The 23678-nt window shown below is 38.3% G+C and overlaps 1 protein-coding gene across 1 annotated transcript in view; it reads left to right on the forward strand.

The window, feature by feature from the left end:
• The first annotated feature begins 519 nt into the window (after positions 1–519).
• Positions 520–23678, forward strand: part of LOC128984589 (pH-sensitive chloride channel 2-like) — a 53926-nt gene continuing 30767 nt past the window's right edge. Inside the window, exons 1-4 of the mRNA XM_054403927.1 lie at positions 520–574; positions 1673–1850; positions 2985–3055; positions 10576–10716. Of these exons, the coding sequence (XP_054259902.1) occupies positions 573–574; positions 1673–1850; positions 2985–3055; positions 10576–10716 (392 nt within the window). The 5' untranslated portion in view covers positions 520–572. The remainder of the gene's footprint in view (positions 575–1672; positions 1851–2984; positions 3056–10575; positions 10717–23678) is intronic.

Raw genomic sequence — 23678 nt, forward strand, 5'->3', positions numbered from 1 at the left:
CTGTACATTTTCAAAAATAGATAGATAGGACAATAAAAACATAAAATTAAATACCTACTGATAATGAATTTACAGCTGTTTTAAATACGGTAAAATGAAAATATTAAGATTCTACATTTTCAGTCAATGGTTTTATCTATACAATACCCCCATTAACCCCACAGAAGTCAAAATTATCCATAGGTAGCCTACTTAACAAATTTCTGTCTGTAAATGACCCTCTTGAAGCAGTTTTTACACCTAACTCATATGTATTAGCAAACTGAGACATATACAAAATATTTAATATTTGGAAATGTAAAATAAAAGTTTTAGTTCCAATTAAACTTTTATTGACATTGGATGTCAATATTATAGAGAATGTTGACACGTTTACAATGTGGATTCTGCTTGCCAGATTGCGGTGTTATCTAAACCCATTGTTTAATTTCACTGCTGTCGGCGAGATTATGCAGGGACACAATCTAAGGTGACAAACATCTAGTGTCATATTTACCTTCATCATGAATAACAAGTTATCTCCTGTAACTTCTTTTTGTTTTTACGCCATCGTAACTACCGGCACAAGCGTTATGTAAGTATTACTATTTAACGTTAAACTTTGAAGGTGAATAATTTATTTTCATAAAATGACAGTGAATTATATCTCGATGGTTTATTTGTTCGGCATCAGATGGAAATGCTCCTTACGATTTGAGCAGCCCTTGTACAATGTTACTAAATCGCCATTCATAAAATCTCTTACCAAATCATGATTCATTTAACCTGGGAGTTCAAAGCTCAAATTCAATCAAAGTTCAAAACATTGGTGCAGTAAGAAAATAAACGATATAGCAATATGACACATACTTCTCCCATTAGCTTGTCAACAACCTTTATGGGTAAGCGGTGGGGGTTTTTATAGGGAAAATCATAAAAGCTGCAATAACTTTTGAACCACAATTTTTACAGCAATGGTGTGTCATACGTCGTACTATATTGATTAGAATTATAAGGACCATAACATACTAATTTCAATCAAAAATCTGATTTTCTGTTATTTTATGGTAAAATAACATGAGTTACTTTTGAACCATAATTTTTACCGCAGTTACAGTTATACCAATTTATTACTAGAGGTAAAATCCCTTAAAATCCGTCAATGTGATCATGTCACTGTTGAAAGGCGACCGGTTTCAACCCCTTAAAGGGGTCATCTTCAGGTGAAGAATGGACATATAATCACTACGAAGAGGTCGTCAAACCAAGTACAGAAAAACTTTGATAGTTCGACACGGGCTGAGGGGTTGGTCATAGCAGTGCTTGTAGATGCCTCAGAGAAACAAGTCCTTTAAAGACGTTTCAAAATTACAATTTTTTGGCTCGGACATCATTCACTGTTCTTGAGTTTAAATTGAATTTCTTAAAAACTTGTCTTCATTAAAAAGCTAACTAAGCAAGCACGTGCTGCTGCTGCTGCTAGCTGGGTTCCTGGGTTACAAAAAGTGTTTTTAAGTTTTCCCCACTGTCAATTTAAAGGGTCAATCAAAGGGGTATGAATGGGTTATTTTCTGTTTCTAATTTTCTAGCAAAAAAACACACAGATTTTCTCAAAAGCTAAATAAATTTTGATCTCAATATTTCTAAGCATATCTTATTGTATCTGAATACTGAAGTATATTCACCTCTACAGGACTTGTTCTGCACTGAAGGTCGATGACACCACCTCTGTTTCTCAGCTGATCTCACTGTTGACTGACACATCTCACTATGATGTCATGGTGAGACCCACCACCCAGTACGGAGGTCCATTACTCATCAGTTCCAGGGTTCATGTATACTACCTGCAAATGTCTCACTCCACTAAGCTGGTAATTAATGTCATGGACAAATAGAATAAATATAGACTGTCAAAAGAAGGTTCTGTGATGTGCTGCTAGAGTGTGCTCGGTGTTCGATTTGCTGCCGTCATCGGCTCTTCGCCGTCTGCTACCGGCACTAACACACTTGCGCTGCAGCGGTGTACGCTGTAACTACACGGCACTCCAAGCAGGGGACGCCAGAACATATGCTAACCGCAGCACTGCTGTCGGTCTATATTTAATTCTTTTTGTCAATGTTAATATTTACTTAGTTGCTTAGTTTTTGTTCTGTCTGCATTCACTTTAGTCCATTTCTAAATCCATCACTAAATTTAGGTAGTTTAAAGAGAAGGTTTCCTGGGTTCCCTCACTACTTTCTTAACTGTATGTATATGTCTGCTAAGTGTAAAAACATACAGACAGCGTAGCGCAACGCATGTTTTAAATCAAAACCATACATTAAAATGAGGTATAACATACTAGTAGCGTATTTCAACAAACAAACAATTTTGTTTTTCTCAGAGTGTATTGGAGCGCATACGACTGCAGAGTGCAGACATGTCGTCCGTTTTATTAACCTACCTCAAAGTTAATACTAGTCTCTACTCTGCACCAATTACTAAACTAAATATGTAATCGAACGTTCTAGTCAACATTCTTGTGTAATCCATGAACTGAGAGTCATGTTCCCTAAGGATTCGAAATAGGTAGTGATATTCACCATGTGTGCCCCTGCCTTTACACACAACATGCACCCCGACATATTTACTGATTAAAAACTGCGATCTAAAGGTATTTTTGACAAGACTAATACAAACCGTCTTTGACAGAGCCATCCTTTGTTATACTGATGTAGCCTACCTTAAGACCATCCACAACCTATAATGCGCTATGCTGTCTGTATGTTTCTACAGTAATCCCTGTCGGTTGTTTCAAAGTTAGGGTGAGGTGGAGAGGATTTATTCGGTTCCCATTAAACCGTCTAAATTTTGTGAATGGAAATTAATGTTAAGATTTTTCTTGATGAAATAGTTTTGTTTAGAAACTTTGAGTTAGAATGTTTTACTAAGACAATTTCATTGATATTTTTATTATTAAAGATGTTTACTTCTGAATTGATAGACACTAAAACTATTTTTACAGCAATTCAAACTTCAAATGTTGGTTCAATTTCGGTGGCATGATGATCGCCTTATGTACAAGAATATTAGCAGGTAATCTTCATACATACTACAAAACGTACTTTGTAAATTATTGTAAAATGATTGAAGAAGTCCATAGTTAATCAACATTCGAAAATAATTCAAATTTTATATGAATCTACAATTTTTGCTTGGCAACAAAATTAGGCTACAAATCTTTTAAAGTAATTATACTGCATTTAATGATGGCAACCTATTTGCAAGCTTATGTAGTTAAATGCTAGATTGGATTTGCAACCCTGCTCATCACAAACAAAGATGGTATTTACTCAGGGGAGGTATAGAAGAGGCTACGATGACAGCTGTGGGCTTCTTATTAGCTGAGGGAACGTCATTACCGTAACAAAACGGTCGGTAGCCATCGGCCTCGGTGGTTTAATGGTTAGCGTGCCGGGCTGGTATACTGTAGGTCCCAGGTTCGAATCCTGCAGGTAGCATTAACTTTTTGTCCAAGATTTTTTTATTATCAGCAAGTTTGGTTGGTTTGGTTCGGTTATTACAGTTTAATTTTATTATTAAGTCATTATAACATTTTTATTGAGCAAATTCTAGTTTTATTTAATAAACAAAATTATTTTTCCGATTACTAAACTTTTGTTATATTATTTCTTTATCAGCAAGTTTGGTTAGTTCGGTTAGGTTATGATAGTTTAATTTTATACTTCAAAAATAATAAAATTGAATTTGAGACATTTATAATTTTTTTTTTTATGAACAGAACTATTTTTGCGATTAGTAAACCTTCATTGCCAAAGTGCTCTCTACTACAGCGCTGTTCACGGAGGAATTTTGAACTAAATGCCTCATTCGTACCTCCCCTAAGTCAGACCCAACAAAGATGCATCCTGTAAAATTTCTTTGAATCTTTAACTGTTATTGATGGTGTCATGGTCAAACTTCTACAGTTCGGTCCATGAGAGTCTGCAGTTGAGGGAGGAGCCTATTTACGATGTGACTTTGAAGGAGTCAATGAGGACAGTGTGGTGTTGCCAAATCTAATAATACCAGCTGATTTGAAAATATTGTTTAGTATATTTTAATTAGTGTCAAAAAGTTGTGAACGGGTGATGTTGCAACGTCGCGCTAGTCCAATTTTGGTATTGGCTGTCACCAACTACAGACTCTCGTGGTCACTAGTATAGTTATAATTATATTTATTGGTATTGGTTGATTCTATTATGTTTAGATGGTAAATATTGGCCCATACCATCTAAACAGTTAATGGATCCAAAACATACCACTTTCAATAATTTTGTTGATATGTCTTTCAATTCTAGTTTTTGTCAATAAGAAATGCATTGAAAATTGCCCTTCTTAAAGTTTAAAGACACCCTTGAGAAGTTAAGTCAATAATTAAAATATGTATAAATATTAGATTTCCTCTGTCGAGAGCAAAGCCATAGTTTTTTTTTTATTTCAGGGTTTTGTCTGTAGTCGCTTACCAACAGGGACTAACATACCAGTTCCAGATGGTTTATCTATCTTAGCATTAAAGCCAGATAGAGGAACTTAAATCGGATGGACATAATCATAGTATTATGGCTTTGGTGTAAAGAGTTAAGATAAATATTTTTTCACTGCACTATGATGTTTTTAGCTGTTTTACGTACGTTAATTGGTGGCTGAAAGTTACGTTTTGCTGGCCATGCCCCGCTGTCATCGTAATTTGGGGACCAAGCGGGTTTTTACATCCCTAGGGCCGCAAAATCAGCTGCCCGCTTACTTTCTTAAAACATGAATGCATATTAAATACACAATCAGTATCCATAGCATTGCAAGTGAATTGTGTTATTGTCACCGCTGCCCAGCAACATTTTTGCTGATTCCTCAAATTATTTCTTCACATAACCTTTAAGTTGTAGTTGTGTTGATTATCAATGTGCATTATTATTGTGGTGAATAGTGGTAATAGGGTATATAGTGTGATGAGAAATAGCGTTCTTACCACGGACCGAAATGGTTTTGCAGCTCTCGATCATTTTAAGTTCTCGACTTCGTCCCGAACTTAAAAACTATCTAAAGCCGGCAAAACCTCATTTTTGGCCCTAGGTACGAAATATACTATATCATATCAATATCAGTTATATGTAAGAGATATGTTAAGAGTTATATGTGCAACTAGCGTTTCAAACAAGAAAGAAATGTCTATTTTATCAAGTTTAGAAACGACACTTTGCTCACGGATTGCTCATAAAATTGTATCAGTAACTTTGCACACAAATGCACATCAAATTTTATCTATAGCTGCTGTTAAGGTCCCATCTCTTAATAATGATGATGATAATTACAAATATAATTTCTTACTTAGGTAGAAAAAATTGTACAAAACATCAATTTAATGCAGTGTGCATCAAAATCAGTTTGATCTTCAAAAAACCTTTATTTAAATTACCCTACTTGTTAATGAAAGAGCAATTTGTGAAAGTACAGGAAGAAAAACATTTTACAAAACATTAATGCAGTGCATCGAAATCAGTTTGATCTTCAAAAAATCTTTTTTAAATTGCCCTACTTGTTAATGAAAGAGCAATTTGTGAAATTGTGGTGTGAGTAGCCTCCGGATTGCGAATAATAACTATGATAGTGGTTTAAATACCTTATTCTTGCAATCCAATTGTTGTCTTCACAACTAGTTTCAACCTGCTAGGAGGTCATCATCAGGTGAGTACAAGGATGATATTACTTCATATGAAGGTCGTCAGCAACAGTTTTTTCACATTCACACAAACACACGACGAATAAACACATAGTGCGCACACATATACGGCCGATAAAAACATTGAACTCGACAAGCGGACCCGTGTTGATAATGCGGAAGTTGCGTCTAGACTGTAGGGTAAACAGCTGGTCAAGCATCACGCGCATTTTCTTATCGCTCGTCGGTTCCATTCCCATTGTCTCTGCCCTCCCCTTCCCTCTCCAGTATTTCTATTGCAGTGTTGTATATGACGTTTGAATTAAAATAAAGTTGGTCGTTTAAAACATTATCCATGTCTGATTTGACGGCTCTATATATCTCGAATTCTTCCAGGGTGTTAATTTTAAACTTGTCCTGTGACGTATGTAAAATTTCCATGTTTTGATTAATGCTGCTGTAATTATGCTGATGAGTAATTAAATGTTCGGCAAAGGTTGAAGTTTGTTTTGAGGTGGTCTTCTTTGGTACGTGCTCCTTAAAGCGTTTGGAGAAAGAGCGGGAAGTTTGGCCTATGTAATACTTATTACAATCTGAACAGTTGATTTTGTAAACACCACTTTTTTCATATTTAAGTTTAGTTGTATTTAATCTTTCTTTCAGAAGTGGTCCCAGATTGTTTTTTGTTCTAAAGGATACTGTTATGTTATTTTTCCCCATTAATGATTTGAATTTATTACTAAGACACGAATTATAGTCAGCTGATAAGAACTTTTTATTTTGGTTCACTCTTTCTGTTTTGTTTTGGTGTTTCAAAATTAATTTATCTATTAACGTGGTCGTGTATCCATTGGAGACGGCAATGTGTTTTATGATGTTTATCTCTTCGTTGTAATCGTCCGTGCTTTGCCTGTCATCTTTCATGCTAAAGACTATGGAAAAAGTGATAAACCGCCACATTAGGGATGCATATTTAGTTATCAACCCCCTAAGTGCGAGCCAACATGCGTTCATGAAGGGCAAATCTACAACGACGGCCCTAAGCACCCTAGTGGCAAAGATCGAGGAAACCCTAGAACACCAGGAAATTATGGCAGGGGTCTTCATGGACATACAGGGTGCCTTTGACAACGTGAGTTACAAATCTATAGAGGCTGCAGTCAGAAGCAGGGGCATCTCCCCCGACGTAGCAGCTTGGATAAATGCCCTGCTCAAGAGCAGGGTGGTGACGGCAGAATTGGGAGGCTACTCGACAGCTATCATTGCTCGACAGGGTTGCCCTCAAGGGGGGGTTATCTCACCCCTGCTATGGGCTCTTGTGGTGGATGATCTACTGAGAGAGGCTGACAGGAGAGACATAGACCTCCAAGCCTTTGCAGACGACCTAGTGCTGACTGTTAGAGGCAAACACGCAGCCACAGTGAACAACCTTACCCAGACAGCCGTTAGCTTCATTGAGGGGTGGTGCTCCAAAGAGGGGCTCACAATTAACCCTGACAAAACAGAGCTAATCTCCTTTACGAGAAGGAGAACTAACCTAACAGCCCCAAAAATTCAGGGGAAAAGTGTAAAACTTGTGAAGGAAACAAAATACCTTGGAGTTTACCTCGACCAGAAACTGACCTGGAGCAGGCACATTGACTATGTACTCGCAAAAGGTACAGGTGCTTTTGGTGCTTGCAGAAGAACCTTTGGCAAGAAATGGGGACTCAGTCCCAAACTCACACATTGGACCTATGAAGCCATAGTCAAACCAATGGTTACATATGCAGCCTTAGTATGGTGGCCTAAGGCAGAGCAGACAGCAGCTGGCAGGAAACTGCAGCAGCTGCAAAGGCTAGCGTGCTCGGGGATCTGTGGGACCATGAAATCCTGTCCCACAGCTGCAATGGAGGCAATACTCGACATGCTCCCACTAGGGCTGGAAGTTAAGAAATGCGCAGCCATATCTGCACTAAAAATGGGCAGCAGAGGTGAGCTGAATCTACAGAGGCAGTCTGGCCACCTGTCCATCCTGAGGGGATTCCCAAGCATGGACATGGAACTAGGCACACCAGACCTCATGACAAAGGAATACGACTTCGAGATTCCTTACCAAGTTGCAATAGGGGGAAGAGACAACTGGCAACAGTGCAACTTCAACAATGACAGAGCATGCTTGGTCTATTACACCGATGGAAGTCGGAAGGATGAGAGATCAGGGCTGGGAGTGTATGGTAACAAAACCAAAATATCTCTGGCCTTGGGCAGAACAACAACAGTTTTTCAATCAGAGGTCCTGGCGATTGAGTGCTGTGCTAATAATATTATTAGCAAGAATCTAAGAAAGGGTAAAATCCTTATTCTCTCTGACAGCCAGGCAGCACTGAAGGCGCTGGGGTCATGTGTGACACAGTCACGAACAGTAAAAGGGTGTAAAAACACCCTCAAAAAGTTAGCAGAGCGAAACCAAGTCAAATTGTCTTGGGTTCCTGGACATTCGGGGCATGAGGGGAACGAAAAAGCCGATGCATTGGCCAGGAAGGGTGCGGAAGACCAACTGTCAGGACCAGAACCCTACTGTGGTACCCCCATAAGCTCAGGAGTAGCCAAAGTCCAAGACTGGGTCAAGGTTCAAAAGGCTCTGGCCTGGATGAACCACCCAGGTATGAGGACGTCCAAATTACTAATCGACCCCACTGATAAAGGCTGGAAAGACTTGCTGAGCCTTAAGAAAGGGGACATTAGTCTGCTAGTAGGAGTGTTAACAGGGCACGGTCCTATCAGGAAACATCTCAGGACCATAGGGAGGTCACAAACAGACCTATGCAGGTTCTGTGAGAACGAGGTAGAAACCTCAGAACACTTATGGCTGGACTGTCCAGCGTTGGCCCATAGAAGGCTTATATCTCTGGGGAGGTTATTCCTGGAACCAACAGAGATAAGGAAGCTGGGTGTCTTTCAGCTCCTGGGCTACTTGAGGAGCCTAGGGCTGTCAGAATGAATTAAAGGGTGCTACAAAAGGTCTCCAGGCCGAAGTAGCTAGGGGTATGCCATTACCCCAGCCCCCACAAAAAAAAAAAAAAAAAAAAAAAAAAAAAAAAATCGTCCGTGCTCATTGGAATTGATAACAATAAGAACTTTTTATTTTGGTTCACTCTTTCTGTTTTGTTTTGGTGTTTCAAAATTAATTTATCTATTAACGTGGTCGTGTATCCATTGGAGACGGCAATGTGTTTTATGATGTTTATCTCTTCGTTGTAATCGTCCGTGCTCATTGGAATTGATAACAATAAGAACTTTTTATTTCCCGCTCTTTCTCCAAACGCTTTAAGGAGCACGTACCAAAGAAGACCACCTCAAAACAAACTTCAACCTTTGCCGAACATTTAATTACTCATCAGCATAATTACAGCAGCATTAATGAAAACATGGAAATTTTACATACGTCACAGGACAAGTTTAAAATTAACACCCTGGAAGAATTCGAGATATATAGAGCCGTCAAATCAGACATGGATAATGTTTTAAACGACCAACTTTATTTTAATTCAAACGTCATATACAACACTGCAATAGAAATACTGGAGAGGGAAGGGGAGGGCAGAGACAATGGGAATGGAACCGACGAGCGATAAGAAAATGCGCGTGATGCTTGACCAGCTGTTTACCCTACAGTCTAGACGCAACTTCCGCATTATCAACACGGGTCCGCTTGTCGAGTTCAATGTTTTTATCGGCCGTATATGTGTGCGCACTATGTGTTTATTCGTCGTGTGTTTGTGTGAATGTGAAAAAACTGTTGCTGACGACCTTCATATGAAGTAATATCATCCTTGTACTCACCTGATGATGACCTCCTAGCAGGTTGAAACTAGTTGTGAAGACAACAATTGGATTGCAAGAATAAGGTATTTAAACCACTATCATAGCAATTTGTGAAAATACAGGTAGAAAAAAATTTTACAAAACGTTAATGCAGTGCATCGAAATCAGTTTGATCTTCAAAAAACCTTTTTTTTAAATTACCCTACTTGTTAATGAAAGAGCAATTTGTGAAAGTACAGGTAGAAAAAATTTTTTCAAAACATTAATGCAGTGCATCGAAATCAGTTTGATCTTCAAAAAACCTTTTTTTTAAATTACCCTTCTTGTTAACGAAAGAACAATTTGTGAAAGTACCATTGCTGTAGTCATAAATAATTCTTCCTCTTGTGGTAGACCTAGATGTTTTGTCTGGTTATTATTTGGAGTGAGCAAAGTACCCAGCGGGAAGGAAAAATAATGTAAAATCAGCTTTTTTGAAAACTAATTCAAGTGAACAAAATACAGCTTTGTATGAACTGTAGACAAATATATTTGATTAATTAACACTTTTTAGGTGAAACATAAGTAAGATAGAGATCGAACATATTATGTTTATGTATACCCTTATATGGATCTGAGCTCGAACTTTCTGCTGTGTCCAAGCAAGGGTAAAGCTAGTTGTTATAAAATTCAAGGGTCTCGCTCGCATTTAGATTCATGATTAAATATGTTTTTTATGTGCGCCTGAATTAAAAAAAAATCATTGAAAAGTGTACAATTATTGTCAGTTGAGCCAAGGCCCCGCTAGAAAAACAGGCCATGCTGCAGGATCCATGACGTAACACTAGTGGATAGATTCGTTGATAGATTCACTGCCATATCCCATATGTTTTAGGTAAGCTGGCTGTTTGTCAGATTGTAATTTTAGTACAACTATCCACCACTGTGACGTAGTGTTGCGCTGCCCGTGCTTGTTTTCTAGTGGGGCCTTGGTTAAGCCCCAAAACCATATTGGAATCGAGAACTAAACCACACATTAATTACCTTCCAGTATTTTTTACAGCAAATAACAATGATGTGTTTACAACACCTGTTTATTTTTTGAGTCCAGTTTGGCAGAGATTGTCGGACAAGATTTGCTGTTGGAGAAGATCTGGTTCCCACACGTGTTCGTGTCTACGGAACAGCAGAGTCGAGTCATGGACCAGACTGTATCAATACTGCCATCTGGCGACGTACTCTACTCCAGGCGGTAGGCAATAACATACTTTGTTCAAAGATAATTTTTGGTAAAAGGTTCATTTCATTATCTTACAAATAATTGCGGACATTTTCATCTCAATTTGTAAGAAACGTTGTTTTCACAACATTTTTGGGTCTCACTTGTCCCCTTTGGCCAGGCGCACACAGGCGATTTTGAGTCGCGCAACAGTTGCCCGACTAAAATGTTCAACATTGTTTTAAATTGGAGTGCGCACACGAAGGAAACAGTCTGGGGACAGTCGCGCAACTGTTGCAACCGATGTTCCCGGACCCAATTTGCCAGCGACTGCTCTGCGACTGAATTGTTGCGGGACTATCGCTCCAGGTTTGGTATCCATTGAAACAAGTGTAGATGCGCACACATGCAACTAAATAGTCGCTGTGTCGCTCAGTCTCACCCCAGGAGTTCAACTACTCATGGCCAGAACTGTCACTAGTGTTTGCTCTCTTGTTGTGTGAAGTTTTTAGAAAATTACAAGTATGAGTGTGCGTGATGAGGATGTCGAACAATTAATTGATGAAGTTGAGAAGAGGCCGACTATATTTAAAGTCATTGAAACTGTCCTTTCACAAGTCGCTCACTATATATGGGATGAACCCAGTATCTTCTCTTTTTCTTTCGCGCGCGAAACTTCAGCAACAAAGCACATACTACGGCTGTATCATTGAAATCCATTCGGAACGCTGTAACGAATGTATTTCCAACACGTCTCAAGACTAGATCCGCGACTAAAAAGTTGCCTGTGTGCGCACTCCAGCTCAACTGTCGCTAGACTTCAGAGTCTCCGAGAGAGTTGCGCAACAGTCCCCCGATTAGTCGGGCAACTGTTGCGCAACTCAAAATCGCCTGTGTGCGCCTGGCCTTTCTTATTCAGCTGTATCCAAAGTTAAACTCTGTCCAAAAACATAAACCATATGCGTTAAAAAAAAAAAATCTATTAACATCTGTTGACTGTTGATGCTAGAATTTTTTTGTAATTTTCTGAAATATGCTCGAGTTATTCACTTATTTCGTCCAAAAAGTGCTAGACTTGCCATGGGGACAAAGTCTAGTATGCGAGAAAAAAATTAATAAAAATAAAATTGTTCATCTCAAAAGTGCTAAGGAACTATATATCGGGCCTCGATTGTTTGAGGAATCAAAAGAAACCATATCGCTGTTTCGAAAACAATAACCGAGTCAACCGATTTGCCCAAACTCACATGATTGAAAGTCGCGCCGGCACAATATGTTGTTGGTTAACACTTTTCGGATGAAATGCGAACAACAAATATATCATCTCATATAGCACTGAAAAGGTTAATATGTGGTTCAATACTACATCCTCCCAATTTTTGATTGTTACTTGTATACTATCATTTTACCTACATGCATACAGGGTCAGTTCTAGGAATTTTTCAGAGTTAAGGGAACACCCGAATCAGCGCCACTTAGAATTCTCCCCGCCACCCCACCCCCCCATGAACAACTTAACCCTATTTGTGAAATTTTTTCCCAAACATTTTGGGAAGAACTTTTTTATTAGTTTAGACTGTTTTCAGCTACTGTTTATTATTCACAGAATTTAACATTTTTACACTTTTACTCATCATCAAAAGCGCTCAGAAGCAAAGGGGTGTAAGTGGCAAAAAATTAATTTTGAGTAATTGGGGTCAAAAGTTCAGATTCAATTGTAAATTCCAGCTATGACTATTGATGATTTTGTTAATAAAACCTTATTATACATATGATTATGTACTTTGGGATAAAAAATCATTGATCATAAAATTTTTGTTAAGCTATGGTAATTTTTTTTTGTAAGACCTTGCATACACTTGCACCCTTTTGCCTCCAACTTTGTCACTTACATCCCTTTGCTTCCAAACAAATCTGCAAATTCTTTGTGGTTGTAACTATGGAAACAAAATAATGACAACCAAAAAGTTAAACAAATTTATTTATAATAAAATCATCGACGAACACCGTCTTTCTAAAACTTAAAATCGTAAAAAACACACAAGAAATGAATGTTCTTATTCTGATTCCCAAGTATAGTCAATTTCTAAGTCTGATGCTAAAACGTCATTCTCTGTTGCAGTAGATGTTGACGGTTTTTGTGGTTGATTTTTCTTTTTTCCTTTCTTCTTGTGTGCAAGATTCTTGTAGAACTCATGATGAATCGGTGGAATAAATTCCTATAATGTCTGGAGACTTATACTTGGCCGTATAAATTGCAACCGGAGATGTGTAGAGCGGCTTGAGAGTGAAGTTGTTTGATGGACGTCCACACTTTGGTTTTTTCATGTTGTAAGACTTGAAGGGTTCCGTTTCATCTACAGAATTCTTGTATAGCACCACCAACGGATTGCTCTTTTGATACCTAAGCCACTGAAATTTTCTTATTCCAACTACTGAGTCCTTTAGGTTGTCACTAATTTCTTCAACCGATAAAAAATCCTCCCTATGCATTCTCACGACTTGGAATTTACGATTTGCTGATGCTACAAACGAGACCCATTCATCTGGCACATAGACATACTGGAGATGCTTCTTTGCTTTCTCAATCAAACCAAAGTCTTCATCGCACTCCATGTAAGAGTGTCCAGCGATGAGAAACTTATGGTCAACTGTCTTGATGTGAGTGTTCTGTACGATGTTCATCCAAAATCTGGTGATATACTGACTTTTAGTTTGCCCTCCGCAGTTATCGCTGAAGGCGTTGATGTGCTTCACTGTTTCTGGAAGTTGAGAAACATATTTAAGCAAACATGATCCTATTTCCTGTGACCCTCTGGAAGTTTCTGCTTCTGTCCACATTAACATTGTGGCATGATTGTTACCGAGGTCGTGCACTGCAAAGTTATATGTCCACAACTGCCTTGCATAGTAAACTTTGTTGCAGGTTAACATTGGAGTTGGCAGGGTTTTTTGAAGATCAAAACATATAGCTAATACTGCTGGATTAGCCTTAGCTTCTTCCTGAGCTTTTTTCTTAGCTGCTCTAGCATTCTCAGCTTGCACTAGATGATGTTCTTTTTCAGCCTTGCTTTTTTCTATGACTTCTTGACTTTCCCCAAATTTGATTTTCATTTCCAACGTGTCACATTTATTGCATGTATCACTACGAGGTGGTTTAAACCCCAGATTGAACCGGGTGACAAAAATATGCCGGTAGTATGATTCTTTAACTGGGTCAATTCCTTCTTTGGAAAGATCTACATACAGCTTGTACATTTTTTTAATGTCCAAATTGCTTTCCAAATACTTTGTATTCGGATTTTTTTCCCTTGAATAGTGACTAGTAGCTTTAGGGAACAAATTAATATGTTTCTTTATGTGTTTGATTGTCTCATCAGGTATTTTATTACCTGGTGTGTGTTTGCCCCTTCTGTCCTTTGGCGATACTCCTGTTCCTTCAGTTTCCTTTTTTTTAAACATTGTCATATCTTTTTTGTGAGATGTCCAGGGTTTTGATAAAAAGCGATTTACATACTCTCTTTCCTAAGAGTTTAAGACAAACACTCTTTTGTCTATGATTTTGGGCATTTCCCATGGGCTTTTTTGATGCACATAATTCCATGCAACAATTAATAAAGGAAATCTGCAAATCCCATGATTTTAAACCCCAAAAGTCAGTAAACACACTTTTTCTTTCATCATCAGAAATTTCTCTGCATCTGTATCGGCAAGTGTGATCATAAGGCTTAACTGATCTCTCATTTACCTGGTTTCCTTTGTAATTGGTGTAAGTTTGACCTGAATTACGCAGAGCTTGAGCGTTTTTTCGTTTCCAGTTTTTCTCGTTTCTTAATCGCTTCCTTGTCCGTTTTCTTTCATTGTTTTCCTGAATATTTGCCTGTGATGAGTCCGAAGACGTGTTCTCTTCTTCTCCTGGATCATAGTTCCTGTCTTCATCTGTGTCATCGGGGGGATCAGGTTCTGAAATAAAAAGAATTTTTTTAAATATACATATCTAAATGGTTTTAAAGTGCTGGAAAATTAAGACAATAATAAGACCTGGGTAAAACGAAAGGTTTTTATTATTTATAATAGTTATGGAGAAAAACACTTTCTATAATAAATAGGCCTGATTGGCAAATCAACAAAACTTACTGCTAGGGTTTCAACATAGACCTAGCCTTATTTATTGAAATTCAATGAGCCATCATTAAAGTGTATAAGATTATTAGTACACTATTGTCATTCGCATAAATAGGTAGGCTATGGAATCAATGTCAGATTATTTTCCTGAATAAATCTTAATGTTATAAAGCATTAGGCGTAAATGAATATAGTAAAGACTCTGAGGTTTGTAGGTTAGGTTTACTGGTTGAAACATTAAACACTACATCCACAAACACTGATAGCAGTAATGGATAACAGAAAGTGACAATTTAAGGAGTGACAGTTGATCTAGGTTATACTGTAAGTTATTACCTGAAAAATCCTCAAGTAAGTAGTTTTCGATGTCTTCTTCATTCATGATGCAACTGAACAAACAGGTGGTTTTCACCAATCTACTTGGAGGCAGAAGGGTGTAGTGGCTTGTACCCCTCTACCACCAGACAGATAGCAACATGTTAAGTAGTGTTTGGAAAGGTCACCAGATTACAGCACCTATCAAAGAATCTACTTGTATCCCTTTGCCACCAAATATAGCTGTGTTTTATCTACTGTTTCCCACTGCTAACTAAATACAGGGAGCGGCAGAAATATCTGACGGTTTTCAAGCGAGTACAGTCCGGCAGCCAAGTGGAGGAGGGTGGTGGGGAGCGGCTCATTCTCAAGGCCAAGTGATGCCATTTCAGTCGCCATAGATCAGTGAACCGGTATACATCGCGCGTTTGTCGTTGAGGCGTATTTTAAAAATGGCGATTCTGTTGTTGATACGCAACGTAAGTTTCGTAGGCATTTTAATGTGGCTCGTGGGGAACCTATCCCATCCCGAAACACCATCAAATGTGGGTGGATACCTTTAGATCCACAGGATCAACTGCAAAACGTAGGCCTACAGGCCGTCCAAGGTCAGTGAGGACGCCGGAGAACGTGGAGCGAGTGCGACAAACTGTGCTAACGAGCCCGCATCGCCCGGCGCGTGGACAAGCTGCTGCTCATGGCATGTCTGAGCGCTCTATTCGACGAATTTTGCTGAAGTTTTTGGACGATTGCTATTTTATATGGGTGAAAGTGAAGGTCTGAGTGCAAAATTCATCGATGTATACCGGTCCACTGCTCTATGGCGACTGAAATGGCATCACTTGGCCTTGAGAATGAGCCGCTCCCCACCACCCTCCTCCACTTGGCTGCCGGACTGTACTCGCTTGAAAACCGTCAGATATTTCTGCCGCTGCCTGTATTTTCAATTTTGCCACTTACAACCCTTTGCTTCTGAGCGCCTCATATACACTTTAGCAAAACCCAAAGTTATCAATTTATTTCTAAATGTGAAATCAATTTTTATGGTATAACTTGGATACAATATAAGAATCAGAATCAATAATCTTTATTCGGTCTGTATGTACATACATGAATAGAGTCAATACATTCAATACATAGGCTACAAATAGTTTTACAGAAATCTTAACATATATAATCAACAATTAAAAACGGTTTTATACAAAAAAATAAAAACCTTCATTCTCAATAGAAACAAATCTATACATTAAGAACAGCAAGTATATGCAAAAATTCAAATATGAAGAGATATAACTAATATTCTTGTCAGATTTAAAAGGTGAATAAAAATCAAATAAAAAACTCTTCTATAGAGTAGCAATTCTTTGTTAAAAGATAAGCTTTAACTTTATCCCTGAAACATTTTTTATCCATATGAGTTTTTAAATTCAATGGCAATTTATTTAAAAATTTTGTCCCCATGTAAGTCGCTTTTTTTTCAAAAAAGCTAAGTTTATGTTGGGGGATGTCAATTGTATTTCTATTTCTAGTATAGTAGGAATGTATATCTCTACGGAAGATTTGATTGTGGAGCTGACTTCTTGTACAAATTATGCACTCCAAAATATATTGGTCATACACTGTTAGTATGTTTAAATTGTAAAACTTATTTTTTACCGAAGCGTCACGCTCTAGATTTAGCATTATTCGCAAAGCTCTTTTTTGAAGTATTAAGATTTTGTCTAAGTTTTGCTTTGCTAAACTGCAATGTTACATATAAGTTTTTATAAAGCCTATTACAATGAAAAACAGGTGTAGGTAGATGACAAGATAGGAATTTTTAATCAAATACTGTACATTAAACATGTAGAAAACATGAAAAACCAAATTGAAGTATTGAAGTAGCACCTTGACAAAAAGAATAGGTACATAATGTTCAATTGGAATGTTCAAAAGTTCTTGCCAGTTAAAAATTAACTCTCCTAGCTTTGATCTTGGCAAATTCCTTAATTGCTGAGTCGGTATCAATCTGGGTCAGAACATAATTTTCTATTGTCATTAGTGATAAGCCAACCAAGCGCTCCTGCAAGATCGTTGACCTTAAATACGCCTTGAGGAGTTTTAACTTGGAGAATGACAGTTCACCACTCGCCACAGAAACCGGCAGAGTTAGAATAATCCTTAAAGTTACAAAAACGTCAGGGAAAGTGCTTACGTAGCCATTGGTTGTAATGTAGCTTAAGGCTTCTGCTGGTGAATCTGCCTTTAAATCGAACATCCGGGGAAAAACTTCAAGCTCTTTGAAGAGGTCATTGCCATCAATATCTTGTTCTTCTCCGTCACTAAGAATAGTTTCTAAGAGTTGACATGCTGATCGCAACTTCACACTTTCCCAGTCTTTTAGGGAACCAACTGCATACAAAAACTCAAACCCCTTGCTGTGTTCTTCCATTAGGTGAAATCTTTCTTTCAAAGACGCTATTGCTGTATCTAAAATAACAAAAAGGAGTTAACTTTGAACGACGTCTTCTCGTCCTGTACAAGATCATCATACCTTTCATCGGAGAATTGTTTTTTTTTTTACTTTTCTCGGTCGTACTTTCATTTCTTTTTTTCTCATCTCGAGCATGAGTCATGAAATCAAACCCACAGGCGCCGTGCTGTACGCTGCCAAGGGTCAGCTCACTACAAATCAAAACTGCAAATCAATGCCTTGAGTCCTTGAGTTGAAGTGCTGTACAAGTATACACATTTTTCAAGTCCTGTTGGTACAAACAGAATAAATGCCTTTGGTGTGGTTCTTTGGATACTTGAACTAGGATACTTGGATAGTTACATGTGACATAGTTTGGTCTGTAAGTTAACAAAGTTAAGGGCAAAATGAATTCAGGAATTTATGCCCTAAGAAGATTATCTAAATTCCCCTTAAAACCTAAAATTCCTCCTCGTGACTTTAAAAGTAATATATTTTGGCCTGATTCACTCACATATGGCACATAACATTTTTGTATACGGAGTAACAACACACAAAAAGTTAAAAAGCATTTTGAAGGATTGCAAGATCATGAATCCTGTATGGATCACTTTTCCAATTTAAATTTGATTACACTGCCATCTATGTACATTCTTTGTAGTTTAATTCATATAAAAAACAACCCCTTAAAATGTTCTAGCTATTCTCATCCATACAACACGAGGCACAAAAACAACCTAGTCACACCTCAAATCAGACTTTCAAAAACTTTAAATAGCCATTTTTACATCCAACATATTTTCTTCAACTTAAGCTACCCACTTGTTTTCGTGAACTATAAAAATTATGACTGGGACGGGTGGTGTCGTCCTGTAATCCGGCTGCTAGGAGGTCACGAATTGTGGATATTTATAGGCATGCACTGTGGATGCGATACTCCCTGGTGTGGATTTACGTCCGCACGGGTGAGTACTACGACTATCCGCAGTACCATCCTGATAATTAGACCAATTCGTATATACCAAGGAAAAAAAAAGTTGTTCGGATTCCACTATAAAACTGTAGGTCCCTTAGTCGCCATTAGCTGTATGGGCTATTAATTAACAGCTGTGTCTAAGGAATATGTCGGCCTTAGTCACTAACAAGACTACAGGATCGCGCCACTCACCATACACTCATCTCCATTCATACTTGGCTTAAAATACCTCCTTTTTAAGGTCGTCATTTCAAAGAAAAGTATAAAGTATAAATATACCTTTAAACCGATTTAAGAGAAAAATTACTGAGTTTTTAAAATCAAAAGCATTTTACACACAGGAAGAATTTTTAAATAGTGACATATCATGTTTAGATTCTAAATAGGATATTGTATATATATTGAAATTTATAATTGATGTATGATCTATTTTTAAGTACTATTGTAACAATGCCTATTACAAAATGTTATGTTTAATGGCTGCAATAAATCTTATTGAATCTTATTGAAACCCCAAAAAGTATAAGGCCTGGCTCATGTAAAGGATACGTTCTGTGGACTGGGTACTTTAACAGTATTTGATATATATGTATAGTAGAACTCCGATTATCCGACTCAATTCAGACCAGACCCCATTCGGATAATCATAAATTCGGATAATCGGAGTTTTACCGGAATTCCAGGAATTTTAAAGAAAAATGCCTATTTTCTGTACTAAATGAACTTTTAATTAATAATAAATGAAATCACAACATTTTTACAGTTTACAATGCATGTACGAGTGTTCTATACATGTTATTAAGATAATAGTGGTCCATCAAAGTTCAAAAATACACACTTGCTAAATTTACAGTACAGTACTATCTTACTTGTTGAACATTTCCACCAAGGTGAGCTGCTTGGCTGTTTTCAGACGTTTTTTTGCAGCCAGATTGCCAGGGCCGGATTTAGCATTTTGGCGCCCCTAGGCCCAAATAATTTTCCGCCCCCTAGTCTGGTCACAGATAACATACCCATAGGCCTAAGTTAATTGCTTGAATAACTTACCACTCCTCGTCGGAATTTTACCATTGCAAGTTTTTTGAAGAATTGACTCGTTTAGCCTTAACAAAATGTCGTCTTAAACACTTTTGAGACACTCCTGGTAATATTACAAGAAATTAAAACACACATCATAGAACTAACCCTAAAATAATAGAAACAACGTCAAAACTAATGTCCAGTGTCACCAACGTGAACTAGACATGAAAAAAAATTGAATTTACAATGTGATAGGAAGTCGACTTGAGTTATATTTAATCTATGGTGGTACTGCATCTAGGTTATATTTCCAAAGCAAAACAGAGCAATATTCCGGCCAACCATATCGATCCTTAGGTCTGAGGAGAAAATTACAGGATTAATGGTGCTTTGGAGGGTATTGAGTTTGTTGAAATCCTGTTGCAAACTGAGATTAATATTTTTTCATTAATTTTAAAGATAAATTAATAATTTTTTTAAATATACAATGCAACGTATTATATATTTTAACTTGATCCTGCAGATTGTTGTAAACTAATCAAAAGATTAGTCAATAACTTTTGTTTTGTGAGTTATTTGTTTTTTGTGTTTGGTGTAACAGTGTCTAGCACGCATGCACCCCTAATCACTCAGATCAGTAGTGCAAGGCCAGCTAGTGGCAGTGCAGTAGCAACACGATGCATACCGCTCGGGCGCTCGTCAACATCCCTACAACCTACTCCTATACCAATGTTGTAACGAAATTGATGCGTAATTCTGAAAAATAGTTTAAATCTTCTAACAATTATTTCTTCCTATGAACTTCAGAATCAGAATGCTTTATTAGCTAGAGTTTTTCTTTATAATCTTGACTATTTATTTTTATTTTTAGATATTAAAAAAAAATTCCTCTCGGCCTTGCGCCCTCTGGGAGCTCGCGCCCATAGGCCCGGGCCTACCGGGCCTATTGGGAAATCCGGCCCTGCAGATCGCGCATCCGTTAGTAGTTGTAGGTGATCGCACTCAGGTTGCCGCTCCATCCATCTTAAAGCAGTTTCAAGACAATTGAATGCTTCTGAAGCTGACGGTCCAATATCACTTTCAACTTCCATGTTGACTTCTTCTTCTTCCTCGTCAACAATGTCTTCGGAAACACTTTCAATGATCTCTTCATCACTTAGGATTTGATACCCAGGATCTGACGAATCACTCATGACCCACTCTCCAACCTCTTCAGTACTCACTTCTGAACATCCCGGAATTCGTATAAGAATGTTTCTTAGTTCTTTAAGTGACATATCATCTTCATCTATCTCATTTTCTTGTTGTTGGCCATCTTGTTTTGCTCTCTCCTTTTCCTTCTCTTGTTCGGTTAATAAGCCTTTCAATTTATTCCACGCACGTCTTAAAGTCTCCGTTTTAACCAGGCTCCATGCTTCCGCTACCATGTAAGCACAATCTTTCAAACTTATCTTCTTGTGATTACTCAGAACACATTCTTCATCCTCTCCCTCGACTATAAGTTTTCTTAAAAGCTGCCTTCTGTAGTGGCGTTTCATTGTCTCTATAACGGACTGGTCCATTGGTTACAATAGGCTTGTAACATTTGGCGGTAAAAATTGTTTTAAACTGGCCATTATCTCGTTCCATCAAGTCCTCAGTAGGATGTGTTGGAGCATTGTCTACAATCAAAAGCACCTTACTGTGCTCTTTTCCCAGAGATTTTTGATGTTTTTTTACCTCGGGAATGAAAATTTCGTCATGCCATTCGGTGAGCAATGATGCAGTCATCCAAGCCCTAGGTTGGTTTTTGTAGTGAACGGGAAGTTTTTTAACATTTTTAAAAGCTCTATGCCTTTGAGATTTGCCAATTAGAAGAAGGGGAATTCGGTGGTTTCCCGTAGAGTTAGCACAGTTAAGGACTGTAACACGGTCCTTACTTATTTTATGTCCAGGTGCACTACTCTCCCTTTTGGATGCTAAAGTAGTCTTAGGTAAGGCTTTCCAAACAAGGCCGGTTTCATCGGCGTTGTAAATGAACTCTGGATCGTAGGATTCAGTCACAACTTTAAAGGTTTCAATGAATTGTTCTGCAGCGTTAGGATCCGCCGATAAGTTCTCGCCACTTTAGGTCAAGTTCACGGACACCATGCCTGGACTTGAAATTCCTTATCCACCCGTTGCTTGCTTTAAAAGTCGCATTACCAAGTTTTTCAGCAAATATTTTTGCTTTCTCGTAGAGAATAGGGCCGGAAATCGGGTTTCCCAAAGATCGTTGCTGTAAAAACAGCATTTTCTAAATCTACGTTTGTTGCAGTCTTCATTGATTTTCTTGAAGAGCTTCCATTTTCGTTTTCAAGAACTGATACAAAGTTTAATAGTGTAGCCTTGTTCTTTTTTATGTCCGAAATTGTAGCCTGTCCAACACCATACATTTCAGCTAACTGCCTTCCAGTCACACCTTTGTCGGATTGCTCTAAAATCTTTAATTTATCCGCTAACGATAACACAACGCGTTTTCTTTTAGACGCCATGGTAAACAAAAGTGTCTTGGTCTGTAGCAGGTTAACAACACACTGACGACAGTCTCAATCAGATCAAAGGATATGAGTAGGAAGGGGGAAAGAACACAGTAGCAGTAGCCAATAAAAACCGCGCGTAGAGATAGTGACTCACTCCCCCGCCCTTCGCCTATACGTACTAGTAGCTTCACGGGAGGAACCATATAGGCCATATAGTAGCTTCGCGGAGGGACGAACAGTAGCGCTCAAGGACGTCTGCCGTCTTCAATAACAAATATTTGATATTTTGCAAAACTTATTTACTGTAGCTTTACGTTTTTTAAATTGTTGAAATAAGCGATTCGGATAATCAGTGATTCGGTTAATAGGAGTTTGGATAATTGGAGTTCTACTGTATATGAATGTGTCACATATGAGAAACAAAACATGACTAATACCGGTGTAACTACAACTGCCGGTACACTATACAAAACACATGAGACGTGATGTCGCTCAGCTTGAGATTGTCACGGTTCAACCTCCCGCCCCCAAAATGAGACACTACTGTTAAAACATACATGATTGAAATTTTATGGAGATTGTTTAGTAGAATTTACCTTTTCTATCAAGTAGACCTACCTATAAATTTTAACACGTTCGCTGCTGACCGTTAGATGCCGGGACGGCGCCAGGATCTGAACTAACGCTCGCCGCTAAGTAAACATTGCTGCCGATACACTGTGTGAGGTGTTTATTTCGGGTAGGTTAACCTATCCTAAACTTACCTCCGATTTGCTCGGACAGCTCGAGTAGTCCAGGGTTCTAGCAGACAGCCCCGTCGATCCGTTAACCGCTTCTCGATCTTCGTAGATGGTACCTTCGTCGTCCTACACGCACACTATACTATGGTCGTATGTCAGCACAATGACGCACTGACTAGGAATATATCGGCACTAAATACGATGCTGATATGTGAACTAAAATACGTGGCCAGCTTCTAGGCCTAACAAAAGGAATCGCTTCTCAAATAAAAACTAAAAATAATATTCTCGTAGAAATAAAATGTCGCCCCACGCAATAACATAATAACGAAATGAAATACTTTTGGATAAAATAAAATAAAACCACTTTAGATAAATAAATAAAGTGTAGGCTACTGTGGCACTGCACTCGCAGTGCCGGCCTGAGACATACAATACGCTAATCTCTTACAACTAAGGTGATCGTAAAGAATATTAACTTCTACTCGCCAAAGTAAAACGGAAAAATAATACTAATAATGTAAGGATACAATGCAGTACTTACGCCCGTCAATACTTATTTCGCTTAATATTATCGCCTTTATTTTCGCGCTCGTTGCGTATCGCATCCACAACTTATTCTCGCCGCAGGTCCGTTATATATCTCAGGAGAGGGTGTGTAGCGAACATGCGCTCGCCGTCGACTGTCTCAAGAAATGTCCACTGTCCGGCGGTCTCGGCTTCTCCCCACCACGTCTACGTCAGCGCCCCGAGGTCGCGGCGGCCAAGTCACGAACTAGGAGACTTGACTTGCAGTGGACAAGTTTGACATTGTTGTCGAGCGCGCTCAAGCCTTCGCGGCCTTAAAATAATTAAAACTAACCCCC

This window comes from Macrosteles quadrilineatus, unplaced genomic scaffold, assembly GCF_028750875.1.
Source record: "Macrosteles quadrilineatus isolate MER2022 unplaced genomic scaffold, UCM_ALF_1.0 Scaffold_2__2_contigs__length_208266976, whole genome shotgun sequence".
Taxonomy (NCBI): Eukaryota; Metazoa; Arthropoda; class Insecta; order Hemiptera; family Cicadellidae; genus Macrosteles; species Macrosteles quadrilineatus.